General features: G+C 36.2%; 1 protein-coding gene across 1 annotated transcript in view; it reads left to right on the plus strand.

The window, feature by feature from the left end:
- Positions 1-18,820, plus strand: part of LOC111141672 (ubiquitin protein ligase E3 component n-recognin 3 (putative)) — a 246,766-nt gene that overhangs the window by 11,858 nt on the left and 216,088 nt on the right. Inside the window, exon 2 of the mRNA XM_022494416.1 lies at positions 16,917-17,056. Within this exon, the coding sequence (XP_022350124.1) occupies positions 16,917-17,056 (140 nt within the window). The remainder of the gene's footprint in view (positions 1-16,916; positions 17,057-18,820) is intronic.

The raw sequence follows: 18,820 nt of genomic DNA on the forward strand, positions 1-18,820 counted from the left end.
TCTGAAGTTTTTTCTAATAGTTAACCTATAGATTTTCTTATTGATGAGTGCTTATTTTATATCAAGAAATTTACATATATAGCACTTAGCATTTTGAACAAGCACCTAGGGATTGATATGATCATCTACATAAGTAAAATATTGTCTCAGAGCAGCAATTTGACCAAAGTTACGCAGCTCTTATTCATAGCCATTTTTGCTCACATCCAAAACCTGTGTTCTTAGCTCTTTCCTAGAGCCTCTGTTGTAATTGCGTATTAGTGAAAATTAAGGAAAACTTTACAAAGAATTTGAATTTGATCTGCGGGGAGATTGGGAGGTGAAGGAGGACTTTATGGATAAAAGGAATAGAACACACAAAGCCTCACAGGCATGAAAGAACATAATGCATCATGTGCTAGAGTAGTTTTCACCTTCTCCCTTGAATAATATTTTACCTCGATGGAGAATTTTGGTTACGTTTGTTTTCCCCTGCACTTTGAAGATACTATTCTGTTGTTTTCTGGTCTCAGTTGTTGAGAAGTTTTTTAATCTAATTGTTCCTTTGTAAGTAATCTGCTTTATTCATTTTTTAAAAATTTTATTTATTTATTTGATAGAGAGAGAGAGAGAGATCACAAGTAGGCAGAGAGGCAGGCAGAGAGAGAGGGGGAAGCAGGTTCCCTGCTGAGCAGAGAGCTGGATGCGGGGCTCCATCCCAAGACCGTGAGATCATGACCTGAGCTGAAGGCAGAGGCTTAACCTACTGAGCCACCCAGGTGCCCCTCATTGGTGGTTTTTAAGGTTTGCTTTTTGGTGATCTGTAGTTTCCCTATGATGTGTCTAGGTGTGACTTTATTTGTTGGGTTGGTTCTAGATGAGGATTTCTTGTCTTACCGCTTCTGGAAATTCTCAACCATTGTCCCTTTGAATTTCAAGTCTCTCCCATTCTTTCTTTTGTGTTTTGGGACTGCTGTAACATATTTGTTGGTTCTTCTCATTCTATCTTCTGAATACTAGAGCTTACTCATTTTCTATCCATTTATCTTTTTTGGGCTGAATTGAGGGTGATTTCCCCAGATCTATCTTCTAGATAATTCCTTCTTCAACTCTATCTCATCTGTTGTTTAGCTTGTCTATTAAGTTTTTAATTTGAATAAATGTATTTTTCAGTTCTAGGAAAATCTTTTCATGTTGACTTGCCCTCCTGCCCCCCCACCTTTTTTTTTACTTGCCTTCTTAAAAAAAAGTCTTATTCTTTAGTTAGCATTTTAGTTCCTTTTATGACTGTAGTAATTTTGTTTTTTATTTTTATTTATTTCCATGTCTTTGCTATTGTGATAATGCTGCTTTGAACATGGGGCATCAGCTATCTCTTTGAGATAATAATTTCTTTTTTAAAAAAAGATTTTATTTATTTGAGAGAGAAAGAGAGAGAGAGAGAGTGAGAGCGAGAGCATGAGAGGGAAGATGGTCAGAGGGAGAAGCAGACTCCCCGCTGATCAGGGAGCCTGATGCGGGATTCTGGGATCATGACCTGAACCTAAGGCAGTCACTTAACCAGCTGAGCCACCTAGGCGCCCAACAATTTAATTTCTTTTAGTTATATAAAACCAGAAGTGGGTTTGCTGGGTTGTATGCTAGTTCTGTTTTTAATTTTTTAAGAAACCTTCGTATTGTTTTCCATAATGTTGTGCCAGCAGTAAACAGGAGTCCTCTTTTCTTTACATCTTTGCCAATCTTGTTATCTCTTGTTTTTTGGATAAAAGCTGTGCCAACGGAAAAGAGATGATCTATCTCATTGTGGTTTTGATTTACATTTCCTAATGATTATTGATGTTGAGCACCTTTTCATGTACATGTTGGCCATTTATATGTTGTCTTTGGAAAAATGTCTATTCAGTTCTTTTGCCCATTTAAAAATAAAATTATTTTATTTATTTTTTACTATTGGGTTGTATGAGTTCTTCACATTTTTAAATATTAATCCCTTATCAAATGAATGGTTTGCAAACATTTTCTCTAATTCCTTAGATTGCTTTTTGATTTTGATTTGATTTTGATTGTTTCCTTTGCTGTATAGAAACTTTTTAGTTAAAGGTTTTTCTACCTATTTATTTATTTATTTAATTTATTTTAAAAGATTTTATTTATTTTTTTGAGAGAGAGGAAGAGGCAGAGGGAGAGGGAGAGGGAGGCTCTCCCTGAGCAGGGAGCCTAATGTACATCTTGATCCCAGGACTCTGGGATCATGATCTGACCTGAAGGCAGACACTTAACTGGTTGAGCCACCCTGGGGTCCCTCTACCTGTTTATTTTTGCTCTTTTGCTTACATTTTTGGTGTTATATCCTAAAAGTCATTGTCAAAGTCAATGTCAAGAAGCTTTTTTTGGGGGGCACCTGCCTCTCCCAGGCTTACGCATTCTCTCTCAAATAAATAAAATCTTTAAAAAAAAAAAAAGCTTCTTTTTTCCCCCTAGAAGTTTTATTGTTTCAGGTCTCATATTTTATTGTTTCAGGTCTCATATCCCTTGAATATGAGATATGAGTTAATATGTGTGTGTAAGGTAGGGATCTAATTTCTTTTCTTTGTAAGTGAATATCTAGTTTTCCCAGTGCCGTTTATTTAAGAGATTATCCTTTCCCCAGTGTTTACTCTTAGCTCCTTTGTTGAATATTAGTTCGCCATATATGCATTAGTTTATTTCTGGGGTTTTCATTTTATTCCATTGATCTATGTGTCTGTTTTTATGCCAGTGCCATACCATTTTGATAACTGTAGCTTTGAAATACAGTTTGAAATCAGAAAGTGTGATGTTTCCAGCTTTGCTCTTCTTTCTAAAGGTTGCTTAGATTATTTAGGGTCTTTTGTGGTGTCATATGAATTTTAGGATTTTTTTTCTACTTCCATGAAAAATGCTGTTGGAATTTTGGTAGCGATTGCATTGATTCTGTAAATTGGTTTGCCTAGAATGGACATTTTAACAATATTAATTCTTCCTGTCCATGAACATGGGATATCTTTCCTTCCATTTATTTGTATCTCCTTCAATTTCTTTCATCACTGTTTTATAGTTTTCAGTGCACAGATCTTCCACCTCCTAGGTTAAATTTATTTGTACATATTTTATTGTTTTGGATACCATTGTAAATGGTATTTCTTGCCTTATCTTTGTTTCATATAGTTTATTGTTAGTATATAAAAATGAAGTTGATTTTTGCATGTTGATTTGTACCCTGTGACTAGTAATATTCTAATAGTTTTTTGGTACAGTTTTTAGGGTTTTCTACATATAATATGTCATCTGTGAACAGAAATAATTTCACTTCTTTCTTTCTGACTTGATTGCCTTTTAATTCTTTTTCTTGCCTAGTTTTTGCAATTAGGACTTCCAGTACTATGTTGAGTAGAAGTGATGATAATAGGCACCTAAATCTTGTTCCTGATTTTAAAGGAAAGTTTTCATTTTTTCACCATTTAATGCTGTTAGCTGTAGACTTGTATATATATAACTTTTATTATGTTGAAATATATTTCCTCTCTACTCAGTTTGTTGAGTTTTATCAAGAAACAGAGGTTAACTTTTGTGAATTGCTTTTTCTGCATCTGTTGAGATTATTGTATGATCTTTAACCTTCATTCTGTGAATGAGGTGTTATACTGATTTGCATATTTTTACCATCTTTTTTTTTTTAATCTTTTTAAATAAATGGCCAACTGACCCTTTGCATTCCAAGAAGGAACTCACTGTGCTTAATAATAGTCTTCACCTTTTGTACATATGTCAATACATGTTTAAATTATTGCAGTCTCTGTTCCTTCTTTTTTTTTCTTTTAAGATTTTATTTATTTATTTGGCACAGAGAGAAAGACAGCAAGAGAGGGAATATGAGCAGGGGGAGTAGGAGAGGGAGAAGTGGGCTTCCCGCTGAGCAGGGAGCCTGAGGTGGGGCTCGATCCCAGACCCTGGGATCATAACGTGAGCCCAAGGCTGATGTTTAACAACTGAGCCACTCAGGTGCCCCTTGAACCGACTTTATATCCAGGGATAAATCCCTCTTGATGATGGTGTAGGATCTGATAAATCCCTCTTGATGATGGTGTAGGATCTGATCTTTTCAGGTGCTGTTGAGTTCAGTTTGCTAGCATTTTGTTGAGAATTTTTCATCAGTCAGCATCAGGGATATTGGCCTGTAATTTTCCTTTCTGTTAGTGTCCTTATCTGGTTTTGGTGTCAGCCTTGTAATGTCAGCCTTGCAAAGTGAATTTGAGTGTTCATTCCTCTTTACTGTTTTGGAAGAGTTTGAAAAGAATTGGTGTTAATTCTTCTTTAAATTTTGGTAGAATTCAGCAGTGAAGCCATCTGATCCTGGGATTTTCTGGCTGGGAGCTATTGGATTACTGATTCAGTCTCTTTAGTTGTTATTGGTCTGTTTAGATTTTCTTTCTTTCTTTCTTTCTTTCTTTTTTTTTTTTTCATTGATTCAGTCTTCAGTGATTGTATGTTTCTAGAAATTTATCCATTTCTTCTAGGTTGTCCAGTTTGTTCGTATATAATTGTTCATAGTAGACTCTATGATCCTCTGTATTTCTGTGGTACCAGTTGTAATTTCTCCTCTTTCATTTATAATTTTATTAATTTGAGTCATTTTTCTTTATTTCATGATTAGTCTAGCTAAAGATTGGTCAGTTTTTTTAATCTTTTCAAAAAACCAAGTCTAAGTTTTGTTGTTCTTTTCTATTTTTTTTTATTCTTTATTTCATTTATTTCTGCTCTGTTCTATTTTCTTTCTTATGCTAGCTTTGGACTTAGTTTGTCCTTCCCTCCCTCCCTTTCCCTTCCTTCTTTCCTTCTTTTTTTAGTTTCTTGATATGTCAAGTTAGGTTGTTTATTTGTAATCTTTCTTCTTCCTTAATGTAGGCATTTATAGCTATAAATTTTCCAATTAGTACTGCTTTTTGGGCATCTTGTAGGTTTTGGTTTGTTGTGTTTCCATTTTAATTTATTTCAAGATTTTTTTTAAAATTTTCCTTTCTTATTTGACCTATTGTTTGTTCAGGAGTATATTGTCTGTTTTCCTATATTTGTGAGAATCCCAATTGCTCTCCTGTTACTGATTTCTAGTTTTATAGTTTTCTTTGTGTTCAGAAAAGATGTAATTTCAGTCTGCTTGAATTTGTTAAGAACTTGTTTTACAGCCTAACATATGATCTTTTTGGGAGAATGTTCTGTCTTAAGATGGATGTATATTCTGCTGTGGTTGGATGGAATATTCTGTATGTGTCTGTTACATACATTTGGTTTATAGTATTGTTTACATTAGCCATTTTCTTATTAATTGCCTGTCTGGATGATCTATCCATTGTTGAGAGTATAGTATCATAGTCCCTTATTATTGTCTTGCTTTTTATTTTTTCTTGGAGTTGTGTTACTGCTTATTTTACATATTTAGGTGCTCTGATGTTTAGGTACAGAAATATTTACAATTGTAATATCTTCTTGATTAATTGATCCCTTATCATTATGTAATAACCTTTTTTTCTCTTGTGACCTTTTTGACTTAAAGTTTATTTTATCTGATGTTAGTGTAGCCACTTTTGCTTTCTTTTAACTACCATTTACTTGGGATATCTTTTCCATCTCTTTCAGCTTTTGTGTGCCGCATAAAGCTAATATGAGTTTCTCATAGGCAGAATGTCTTTGGATTTTTAAAATCCATTCAGCTTCTCTAGGACTTCTGATTGGAGAATTTAATCCATTTACATTTAGTATTTGTTGATAGGTAAGAACTTTTTGTTGCTATTTTGTTAATTGCTTTTTAAAATTAACAGGTAATATATTTTTGTTCAGGGGTACAGGTCTCTGATTCATCAGTCTTACTGTTAATTGCTTTTTGACTCTTATAGTTCCATTTTTCTCTCTTCTTTTGTGACTTGATGAGTTTTTGTGATGACATGCTTTGATTTGTTTCTCTTAACTTTTTTGTATACCCACCACAAGTTCTTCTATTGTGGTTACTGTGAGGTTGACATAAAATATCTTAGATATTTTTAAAAGTCAATAAACTTTAATTTATCGATAAATGATAAATTGATAAACAATAAAAGTTTTTTTTAAGTTGATAACAACCTAAAATTCTGTAGTTTTACATTTCTCCCTCCCATGTTTAGATTGTTGATATTACACTTTATATCTTTTTATATTTTAAATTATTGTAGTTATAGTTGTTTTTATTTATTTTTATTTATTTATTTATTTATTTTTAAAAGATTTTATTTATTTATTTGTTTGACAGAGAGAGATCACAAGTAGACAGAGAGGCAGGCAGAGAGAGAGAGAGAGGGAAGCAGGCTCCCTGCTGAGCAGAGAGCCCTATGCGGGACTCGATCCCAGGACCCTGAGATCATGACCTGAGCCGAAGGCAGCGGCTTAACCCACTGAGCCACCCAGACGCCCTATAGTTGTTTTTAGTATGTTCTTTTTTTAGCTTTTATACAAGAGTTGAAAGTGATTTGGATACTACCTTTGCAATATTAGAGGATCTTGCTTTGTATATTTACCTTTGCTTGTGAGTTTTATACATTCCTATATTTTCACATTATTAATTAGCATCCTTTCATTTCAGCTTTAAGGATTTTCTTTAGCATTTCTTCTAAGTCTTGTCTAGGGGTGATGAATATTCTCAGCCCCCCCCCTTTTTTTTTAATTTGGGAAAGTCTTTCTTCTTCATTTCTTTCCTCCCTGATGAGCTGGGAGCCTGATGTGGGTCTTGGTCCCAGGACCCTGGCATCCTGACCTGAGCCGGATGTGGATGCTTACCTTGACTGAGCCACACAGTTTGGTGGGCATGGTATTCTTAGTTGGCAGTTTCTTCTTACAGTATTTTGACTATATCATCCCACTCTCTCCTGGCTTGCAAGATTTCTCCAGAGAAATTATTATTTATAGACTTAATGGGGGCTTACTTGTGTGATGACTTGTTTTCTCTTGCTGCTTTCAAAGTTTTCTTTGTCTTTGACTTTTGATAACTTACTTAAAATGTGTCTCAGTGTATCTCTTTTTGGGCTCAACCTATTTAGGGACTCTAGGACTTCCTGAGTCTTAATGTCCATTTATTTCCCCAAATTTAGGATATTTCCAGCCATTATTTCTTTAAATAGACTTTTGCTTCCCTTCTCTCTTTTCTCCTTTTGCGATTCCCATGATGTCTATGTTGTTTGTGTGGTATCTTAGGAGTCCTGTACTTTTCCTCCTCTTTCCTTGTTCTTTTTTTATTTTTGCTCCTCTGACTGACTGATTTCAAATGACCTGTCTTTGTGTTCATGAATTCTTTCTTCTTCTTCTTTTTTTTTTTTTTAAAGATTTTATTTATTTATTTGACAGACAGAGACCACAAGTAGGCAGAGAGGCAGGCAGAGAGAGGAGGAAGCAGGCTCCCCGCTGAGCAAAGAGCCCGATGCGGGGCTTGATCCCAGGACCCTGGAATCATGACCCGAGCCGAAGGCAGAGGCTTTAACCCACTGAGCCACCCAGGCGCTCCGAATTCTTTCTTCTTGGTAAAGTCTGCTGTTGAAGAGTTCTGTTGAATTTTTCAGTTAAATTATATTTTTCAGCTCTAGAATTTGTTTCTGAAATGATTTTCATTTCTTCTTGAACTTATTTTATTCATGTATTTTCCTCCTATTTTTACTTGTCTATCTAGGTTTTCTTGTAGTTCATAGAACTTATTTAAGAGGATTATTCTGTATTCTTTGTCATTTAGTTCAGCTCTGTTTCTTCATGGTCAGTTATTTGGAACTTTATTGATTTCCTTTGGTGGTGTCAGGTTTACCTGATTCTTCTTGATCCTTTTGTTCTTGCATTGGTATCTGTGCATTTGAAGAAGTGGTCTTCTCTTCCAGTATTTACAGGTTCACTTTGGAAGGGAAAGATTTTCTTCAGTCACCCCAGCCTGGGATTCTGGATGGGTCATCTGATGCTATCCATTGGCAGGCAGCATTTCCTTTCTGGGTGTTTGGTTGGGTGGGGCCATTGCCTGTGCTCTGATGTTGAGAGGGGTCCACTGGGTTCTACTGTCAAATAAGTCTACATTCAGGTGGGGCTGCTGGCTGGGTTCTGTGATCAGGCAGGGCCATTGGCTGGGTTCCAAAATCTCCTCTGCTTGGGTAGAGTCATAGTCTGAACTCGCTTACTGGGTGGTGTAGCTAGTTGGACTCTGTGGTTGGGTGGGGCCACAGGTTAGGTCCTTAATCAGCCCTGATTGGGTGGGTCCCTAGGCTGTGTTCCCTGGCCAGGTGCCAGTCTTTCCTTCCTGCTTGGTAGAATTTTATGTGTTAGCTCTGATTTTGATTTACTCTCTGATTGTTCAAACTATTGAAAAGTATGGGAGTTACAATATTTTATTATTCCTAGACTACATTTTACAGCTTATTTCTTTCATCTGGACACCATATGAAGATTCTTTCTATGTGCCTTGAGAAAATGTTCTTATAGGTATCATGACAAAGAGTTCCAGATTAGAAATTAGACAGTCCTGACTCTAATCCCTTGAATTACTGGGTCATATGGGTGTGCGTTTATACTTTTGATACATTTTTACAGATTGTCCTCGTATTTGGTATGTTAATTTACACTCTTTCTGTCAGTACAATGGGAATATCTACTGCTCCATCAAAAGAAATGAAATCTTGCCATTTGCGATGACGTGGATGGAACTAGAGGGTATTAGTCTTAGCGAAATAAGTCAGTCGGAGAAAGACAACCATCATATGATCTCCCTGATATGAGCAAGTGGAGATGCAACGTGGAGGGTTTGGGGGTAGGAAAAGAATAAATGAAACAAGATGGGATCGGGTGGGAGACAAACCATAGAGATCTTAATTGCACAAAACAAACTGAGGGTTGCCGGGAGGCGGGGGGTAGGGAGAGGGTGGTGGGGTTATGGACATTGGGGAGGGTATGTGCTATGTTGAGTGCTGTGAAGTGTGTAAACCTGGCGATTCACAGACCTGTACCCCTGGGGCTAATAATACATTATATGTTTATAAAAAAATAAATTATTAAAAAAAAGAATATCCACTGCTTTAGTACCTCACCAAGATAGTGTATCATAAATTTTGGTCTTTGGAAATATGATAGGTATGAAAAAATTGTCACAATATAGTTTTATTTGTTCTTTGTCCTATACATTGTTTACAGGTGTGTTATTTAATTTTCAAATTTTAAGGATTTTTAAACATATGTCTCTTATTGATTTACAGTTTAATTCCTTTGTGGTCTGTGAACATAGTTTATGTAATGTCAATTTAAAGTGCTTCAACACCATAAAGTCAATAAGATCCATATTGATTATGCATCCATAAGATTCATATCATTTTTTGATATTTTCTGCTTGTCAGTATTGAAAAGCCATCAGTAGGTCTGGGCTAATTTTAGTGCTGGAGGTAAGGCTGTCTCATTATTTGTAGGCAGTTGTGTTCTCCTGAGGGAATATATAGTCAGCTTGCTGTCGTAACATCACAGACTGGGGCACTTAAACAACAGAAATTTATTTTTCATGGTTCTGGAGGCTGGAAGTCCAAGATCAAGGTGTGGCAGGTTTTTTTTCTCCTGAGGCTTCTCTCCTTGGCTTGTAGTTGACTGCCTTCTCCCTGTATCCTCATATGGTCTTTCCTCTGTGTACCTTTGTATTCCTCTTGTCTGTTTTTCTTCTTATAAGGACACCACTTGTATTGGATTAGGGCCCAACCCTATGACCTCACTTAACCTTACTTCCTTAAAGGTCCTGTCTCCAGTTGTGGTCACAATTGGGGTTGGGGCTTCAAAACATTAAAAAAAAAAAAAAGATTTATTTAACTATTTATTTTAGAGAGAGATAGAGATAGAGACAGAGTGTGTGTACAGGTGGGGAGAGGGGTAGAGGGAGAGAGAGAATCTTAAGCAGACTCCCTGCTGAGTGTAGAGTCTGACATGGGGCTTAATCTCACAGCCTGGAGATCATGACCTGAGCCAAAACCAAGTGTCAGATGCTCAACTGACTGAGCCACCCAGGTGCCCCTGAGGCTTAGGGCTTCAGTGTATGAATTTTCAAGGGCCATAGTTAAGTAAGAGAAGAATGGATCCAGAGTGGGTATATTAATGTGTATGTTGATTAATGCATACAGTGTAGATCATTTGAAAAGGTATGTATGTTTGTATAATTCTGTGATTAATAACATCCCAGTGCTTCTCCCCCCCCCCCCCCCCGAGGGAGAGATTTGGTGGAGGGGCAGAGGGAGAGATAGAGAATCTTATTTTCATTTATTTTTAAAAAACTTTTAAAAAAGATTTTTATTTATTCATTTGAGAGAGAGAAAGTTAGAGCATAAGTAGGGGGAGAGCCAGAGGGAGAAGGAGAAGCAGACTTCCCGCTGAGCTGGGAGCCTGACATGGGGCTTGATTCCAGGACTTGGAGATGATGACCTGAGCCAAAGGCAGATTCTTAACCATCTGAGCCACCCAGGTGCCCGTTTATTTTGATTTTTTTATTTATTTTTACTTTTTTTTAGAGAGAAAGAAAGTGCACCATAGCCGGGTGGGTGGGCAGGCAGAGGAATAGGGAAAGAGAGAAACCCAGTCAGGCTCCATGTGCAGTGCAGAGCTCATGATGGGGCTCAATCTCATGACCCTGAGATCATGACCTGACCCAGAATCAACAGTAGAGGCTTAACTGAGTGAGCAACCCAGGTGCCCCCTTGGTCCTTTTTCTTTCCTTCCTTCTCTCCCTTCTGGTCCCATCTGCTCCCTTCCCATCCTGTTTCCAACCCTCTCCTCCCAGAGTCCCATAATTCTGCTTTTAGTCATTTAAACTCAGTATCAGTGGAGTTACAAGGAGAGTTTCTGGGATGCTGGGAATATTTTGTTTCTTGATCTAGTAGGTGGTTGCATATGTGTGTTGTTTGTGATACTTAATTGAACTGCACACTTATTTTTTGGGCAATTTTCTGTCAGTTATACTTCAATTTTTAAAAGCTAAGTTAAGAGGGGCACCTGGGTGGCTCAGTGGGTTAAGCCTCTGCCTTTGGCTCAGGTCATGATCTTAGGGTCCTGGGATCGAGTCCTGCATTGGGCTCTCCGCTCAGCGGAGAACCTGCTTCCTCCTCTTTCTCTCTCTCTGCCTGCCTTTCTGCCTACTTGTGATTTCTCTCTGTGAAATAAATAAATAAAATCTTTAAAAAAAAAAAAACTAAGTTAAGATAAAATTTGGACATGTCATTTTATTAACTGTTTCTGTAGTTCTGTTCAACCTTTCTATTATTGCCCAAACATCCTGTTCACTATGGAATATTTAGTCTTCTTAATCATTCAAAACTATTGGATTCCAGGGTGCCTGAGTGGCTCAGTTGTTAAGCATCTGCCTTCGGCTCAGGCCATGATCCTAGGGTCCTGGGATCAAGCCTACATTGGGCTCCCTGCCCCACGGGAAGGTTGCTTCTCCCTCTCCCGCTCCCCATGCTTGTGTTCCCTCTCTCGCTGTGTCTCTCTTTGTCAAATAAAATAAATAAAACCTTAAGAAAACAAAACAAAACAAAGCTATTGGGTTCCTTGAAGAAAATATTTGTGATCCATGAGCTGCTGTTGTGAACACATTACTTCCTGCCTTTTTTTTTTTTTTTTTTTTTTTGAGCCTTACTAGTTGTTTAAAAAAGCCTCTCCCTGTTCACTTGGGGGGAGATCTTTAATACCTGTTTATATACAGTTGCATTTGTCAGACTCCTGGACAATATACCTACAGAGCTTTGCATGCTTAGCCTAGCTCCTTCATTCATTTGGTCTGTAGCCTAAATATCACCTTTCCAGAAAGGCCTTCCATTTCAAACCTGCTTTGAAAACCTTCCTTTAAAAAATAATCTGCTGTCAGATTATTTCTATAGAGCTTATTATTCATTTTTGTTTTGTTTTGTTTTGTTTGTTTCTCTGTCTCTCCTTTTACCCCACTCTAATAGAAAGTTAGCTCCATGAGAGCAAGGCCTTACATTCCTGGGGCCTCAGTGCCAGGCCTGCAGTGGTTATTTGAAACGTTGTTGAAAAGCAGGTGTTATTAAATGGGTGTCTGGTTCTTTTCCATTGTTGCTCACAAGAAGTCTGGTTATTCTTTACCTAAAAGCTGTTGAAATCATTTTGGTGTTCTATTATTAGATTTAGTCTTTGTTTCCTCAAGTCTTTAGTGAACACTTGCTATGTGATATGTAAGATGCTTTAGTTCCCACACTATGTTCAACCTGGAATACAAAAACCAATTTTGTTTGTTGATCTTATCATATGTTGTACCCATACTGCATAGTCCTATGTTATTTAAAGCTAGCTTGCAAAGCTTGGTTCTTAAGTCTTTTGGCTGTTAATTTTTTCAGTCAACAGCCATCTGATGTACTACTGTAATCCCAGTCCCTAGGTTGCTTAGACCACTCTTGTTCCTTGGGCATAGTTCCAGGTTGCAGTTTTACTCTTTGAGGCCACTTGAAACTCTGTTCAAATTGTTCTTCACTCTCTGCCCAGTAGCACTTTTGAATTCATTTCGTTTCTACATGGAAAATGTCTAAGAGAGCTTTCTGTGCCCGTTTTATCTAATCCTTTCTCTTTTCCTGCTTTTCAACTGTAAAGCTTTTCATTGCATCCTTTAGTGTCTGTGTTTTCATTCTTCTGGCATTCCTTTCATCTGTTTTTTATCCTTCCTATTTATGCTTCTAGATAGTTTAATTAAATTATCATCAGTCACACAAGTCAGGTTTAAAAAATTTTTAATTCTAAAGCCTTTTAAAGTAGAAATGTTGTCTTGATTTTGCTTAGATTTTGTGTGTCACAGCTGAAAGAAGTTCTTTAATTCACATTTACCTTTATGAAGCAGGTGCTTGAGCCTGGTGCCTTAGACCACTTGGCCCTCCTAAATACAGCAATATTTACCTTTATTTTTATTTATTTTTTAAAAAAGATTTATTTATTTATTAGAGACAGCAAAACAGGGGAGGGGCAGAGAGTGAGGGAGAGAAGCAGATTCTGCACTGAGTGCAGAGCCTGATGTGGGACTTGATCTCATGACCTTGAGATCATGACCTGAGCCAAAATCAGGAGTTAGACGATTAGATGACTGAACCATCCAGGTAGGCACCCCATCATATTTACGTTTATTATTTTATTTTATTTATTATTTTTAGAAGATTTTATTTATTTGACAGAGAGAGACAATGAGAGAGGGAACATAAACGGGGAATGGGAGAGGGAGAAGCAAGCTTCCTACTGAATAGGGAGCCTGATGTGGGGCTCGATCCCAGGACCCTGGGACTGTGACGTGAGCTGAAAGCAGATGCTTAATGACTGAGCCACCCAGGCACCCCTATATTTACCTTTAAATGAAGGTTTGGACCTTAAGATATATTACTTCTTAACCTGTTTCATTGTATAATAGGTGTTGAAATGATATTTGGAAGGGGCACAGAAGCAATGAGGAGGCTGCTCAGACTGCATCTGTCTGCCTTGAGGACTGAGGAAATTTGTATCTCTGCACTGTACTCTATTGATCTAACATTTGGAATTTCTACCTTAAGGATGGATAGACTGAAGCAGTGTGTGAACACTCTGAATGCTTTATTTTTTGTGTTTGTATATATTTTTCTTAAGAAAGAGTTATATAACTTTCATTAGATTCTCGAAGAAGTCTATGATCATTTGCTTTTGAGCACTTAAAGTTTTTTTGGGCTGGGGGGGGGCACCTCTATCCCCTGTATCCATCTCCCAGTTTCAACAGTTAACAACTCATAATTCATCTTGGTATACTCCTGCCTCTTTCAGTTTACCCCACCAGATTATTTTGAAGCAAGACCCATACATTAAAACATTTCATTTGTATGTATTTATATAGCCATATCTGAAAGGTAAGGCTTCATTTTTCAATGATAACCATATGCTGCTACCATTATACCTACACAAAATAATTCTTTAATATCATAAAATACCCATGAACTTTCTTACATAACCACAATGCCATTATTTCACCTAATAAAATTATCTAATGAACTATTACCCAGTTCATAATTAGATTTCCCTGGTTGTCAAAATACCTTTTTAAAGTTGGTTTGTTACAGTCTGTTCATACTATATTTATTGGGTCTGTCAAGCGTTTTTAAACCAGAGTGGTCCTTCCGCCTCCTTTTTCCCTCTTGTCACTGACGGTTTCAGAAATTGAGTCTGTTGCCCTATGTAATGGTCTACATTCATGATTTGTCTGTTTGCTTTTTTGTGGTGTGTTTAACTTTTTCCTTTACGTCCTATACTTCTTATAAATGGAAGTGAGCTCTTGAGACTTGGTGTGAAATTCAGCATGTTTGGTAAGAACACTTCCTAAATGGTGCTGTGTGCTTTGCAAACATCACAGTGATGGATTTTTTTTATTTTAAACTTCTAGTTATACTAAGATTGATAAGGATGTGACTGTCTGATCTCAAGTAGAAAATTTCCCCATAAGCCTTTCTCTAAAGCCATCAGAAAGTGGTCATTTTCTAGTTGCTCATTATTTTATTTAAAAAAAATTCTGATGGGCTCTCTGGCACTTTAGGGGATTCTTTCTCTCTCTCTCTCTCTCTCTCTCTCTCTCTCTCTCTTAAAAGATTTTATTTATTTAGTTGACAGAGAGAGAGCCAGAGAGCATAGGCAGGGGGAGTGGCTAAGGGAGAGGGAGAAGCAGGCTCCTCACAGAGCCGGGAGCCCGATGCTGGGCTCCATCCCAGCACCCCGGGATCATGACTTGGGTTGAAGGCAGAGGGTTAAAAGACTGAGTCCCTGAGGCATCCCTCATTTTTTTATTTTAATAAAATTCATTGCTTTGGTTATTAGGGAACTTGAGCATCTTTTCTTATGTTTATTGGCCATTCAGCAGTTTTTTTATGACTTGTTCATGGCTGATTTTTCTATTGAATTTTTTTTCTTTTTCTTACTTATTTTCAAATGTTCATTATCAGAGATATAATCTTTTATCTGTTTTACCTCTTGTAAATATTTGTAACTGTCTTCTGTATAGAAGCTTGATTTATATGGTCAATTTTTTTTTAAAAGATTTTATTTATTTATTTATTTCACAGACAGAGATCACAAGTAGGCAGAGAGGCAGGCAGGCAGAGGGGGAAGCAGGCTCCCCGCCTAGCAGAGAGCCAGATGCGGGGCTCGATCCAAGGACCCTGGGATCATGTCTGGAGCTGAAGGCAGAGGCCTTAACCCACTGAGCCCCCCAGGCGCTCTTTGTGGTCAATTTTTATCTTACATTTATGGCTTTTGGTTTAAGGTTTTACTTAGTTATGCTTTCTATACTTTGAGGTAATGGAGGGGAAATAGTTTATTTTTTCTCGGTAACTCTTTTCACTTTTGCTGTGTATGGAGTATATTTTGTATATGGTATAAGATAAGAATAAAATTTACTTCCTGCATAAAAATCAGTTGTCCTAAAGCAGTTTATTGAAAGTCTTCTTCCTACCACATTGAATTGTATGCCATATTTATGATATTAAATTCACAAATTTACAGTCTCTTTCTAGACTCCACTGTGATCTACTGATGATATTAATATTACCACAGATTTCTAAAAAAAAATTTATTTATTTATTTGACAGACAGAGATCATAAGTGTTGGGGGGGAAGCAGGCTCCCCGCCGAGCAGAGAGCCTGATGCAGAGCTCGATTCCAGGACCCTGAGAACATGACCTGAGCTGAAGGCAGAGGCTTAGCCCACTGAGCCACCCGGGCTCCTCCATAGATTTTTAATTATAATAGTTTTGTACTACATTTTAAGGTCTAAGTCACTGTCAGTAATCATTTTTTTCCTGAGTTTTACTGATTTTTTTCCCCACACATATGCTCTTCCATTGAAATTCAGAATTAGTTTGTGATTAGTCTCATTGTGCTTTAACTGTAATGGCATTAAACGTGGTGGAACTGACTTTTAAAAAAATTAAATTGATTTTTCCATTTGAGAATGTAGTTCTCTATTCAGATCTTTTGTGTTTTTTTTGGCTAAGGTAGTTTCTGCACTATTCTTATTAGTTTGTTTCTGGGGATTTTATGTTTAGGGTGGTTATTTTTGTATTGACACAAAATATCTTATTTATGATTATTTGGATTGTGAATACAGAGAAGTTTGCTTCATTTTTGTTCGAGTATACAATCATACTTTAAAATAAGTCTAAGTAAGATTAGAAGGAATATATATACTTATGCGCACGATATAAACTTTTCAAATAAGCTTTAAGTATTTCTGTCCCTTACATATTCATTAATACACTAAGTTAGAAATAGTTAAGGAATAGAAAATGTGAATTTTTTAGGAATTGATCAATTTCTACTTAATGGTGTATATAAAGGATGGAAGTAATAAAGTAATATGTGAAAGTTATAAATTGCAGTTAAAAAAACACTAAATCCTGGGGCGCCTGGGTGGCTCAGTGGGTTAAGCCGCTGCCTTCGGCTCAGGTCATGATCTCAGGGTCCTGGGATCCAGTCCCGCATCGGGCTCTCTGCTCAACAGGGAGCCTGCTTCCCTCTCTCTCTCTCTCTCTCTCTGCCTGCCTCTCCGTCTACTTGTGATCTCTCTCTGTCAAATAAATAAATAAAATCTTTAAAAAAAAACAAAAAAACCCCACTAAATCCTGTAATGAGATTTTCTTTTTGTATTCTAGCTGGCACCTAACTAGTGTATGGTCTTTTATTAGGAGGAAATCCTCCTCAACCACATATTTTATTTAAAGACTGATTAAAACTATAATCTTTTAACTTGGTACCTTAAGAATTGTAGAGGAATAATAAATCAGCTTTGATACTGGCCTGCATTCTGTTTATGTATATTGTATATAGAGGTAACATGTTTCTGGCAGATCAGACATCACTATTAATTTTTTTTCTTTTTCATATTACAGGTTTTGCAAAAGGCATCAAATTAAATCAAGTTCAAATATTCCCTGTGTCCCCAAAGACTTATTGATGATGTCTGAATTTGTTCTTCCAAGATTTATTTTTTGTCTTATTCAGTACTTAAGAGAAGGCTATAATGAACCAGGTATGTTTAATCTACTTTTTGTTAGTACTCTTTTTAAGTTCCCAATGAACAGAGTTTAGCATTAATAACAAGGTGAATTTCTTCAGATATAATTTTTTTGTTTAACGTGTTTCATGAGATGACTATGAAATAGAGACTAAATAAAAACATACTTTAGTATACATCAATTATATAACCTCATAGATACCCTGTAGTGACACAGTTTGGGAGTTTCTGCTCCTGGGATCATAGATGCTTAGGATCAAACTTACTTGGCCTTTTGCAGGTGGGGAAATAATCATTTTATGGGGTTAAAGTGTTTTTATTTATAATTATATTATGATAGAACAGAATTAAGAAGTCCTGGAAATGTGTGAATTTAACTTAGAATTTTAGAAGATAAATTACTATTTCACGATCTCTCTCTCTTGTTCTCTCTCTCTCTTTTTTAATAGATATCTCTATGTTTTTATTCTTCTCCATATATAATAACTTAGGAGAGAGTCAAATTGCTCACTCTCCATGTTACAGGTAGAATGTATGGGAGTGAACATCATGGTATTACTGAAAAGAAAAAAGAAACATGCAAATTATAGATATTCTTGCCTTTTAAGATTAGTCCAATCTTGATTAATATACTTCAGTTAAATATTTTGGAATTAGATATTATCTGTTAAAGTTGTCAGTCTGACATTGTGAATTACAGATACCAGTTAGTGTGGTATAAATCAAATTTATTAACTTTTTGTGATCTTTTACTTTTCTGATGATACTTGTATTTTTATCATTTAAAGGACTGCATCTTGAATTACTTTTAGAGGTTTTAAATTATTTATTTACTCTAAATAATCTTAAATGCAGTTTGAAATTATGACAGACATATTTATCCATCCCCCATCATTGAAGTGTGAAGAAACATAGAACATCTTCATCATTTTTAAAAGTACTATGTTATTCTCATTGTAAGCAAACACTTAAACTTCTTGTTTCTACATTTTAAGCAAAATACACAATTCCTTGTTAACAACAACCTTCACCCGTCTCAGAGTATATGTCTTAAAATACAGGAAGAAATATTATTTTGATTCAGGCCCAAACTACTCTGTCTTTGGAATGAAGGAACTAGAGACCAGCTGGGTTATTGGACTTGCTTTTGTGCTATTTCTTATATACTAGTTAACAGAGTGTTTGGAAATTTACGTTTTTTATTATGTGTCCTATTTTAAAAAGGTAATAAGTAGAAATCATTTATTATGAGAACCTTAAAACTTACAATTATTTTGATCAGAGAGTAATTCATATAAAAGTATATTATGTTTATTTTTTTCTTTAGGGACTTCTAATAGTTGTTCATAGATAGACGACATAGGTACATAGCTTTGATAATTGTTTGTTACCATTATCTGAAAATGCAAAGGAATGAATGGAAGCACTTTTTTGTCTTGAGTGTCATGAACTTAGGGTCATGAAATTTTCCTTTCTATATTACCACTTATGCTCTACATTCAGTTCTTCTTTCTGTGCAAGAAAAATTACTGTATTACTTTGTGTAGAGATCACTTTAAAATTAAAGAACAGACTTGGAATCATTTAATCTGAGGTAATAGAAGCTCAGAGATTTTGGTGTTTGACAGATGCCTTGTGTTCCATTTCTCATTTCATCCTACAATCCTCAGATGAGTGTCAGAGTTCATCTAGAGCTCTTGCAAACAAAGAACAGTTGTTAATTAAATGTTTGCCATGTTACTACATAAGTCACTGGGGAGGACATAGAGATGAGTAATA

The sequence above is a fragment of the Enhydra lutris genome, unplaced genomic scaffold, assembly GCF_002288905.1.
Source record: "Enhydra lutris kenyoni isolate GAN:26980312 unplaced genomic scaffold, ASM228890v2 scaffoldscaffold1, whole genome shotgun sequence".
Classification (NCBI taxonomy): Eukaryota; Metazoa; Chordata; class Mammalia; order Carnivora; family Mustelidae; genus Enhydra; species Enhydra lutris.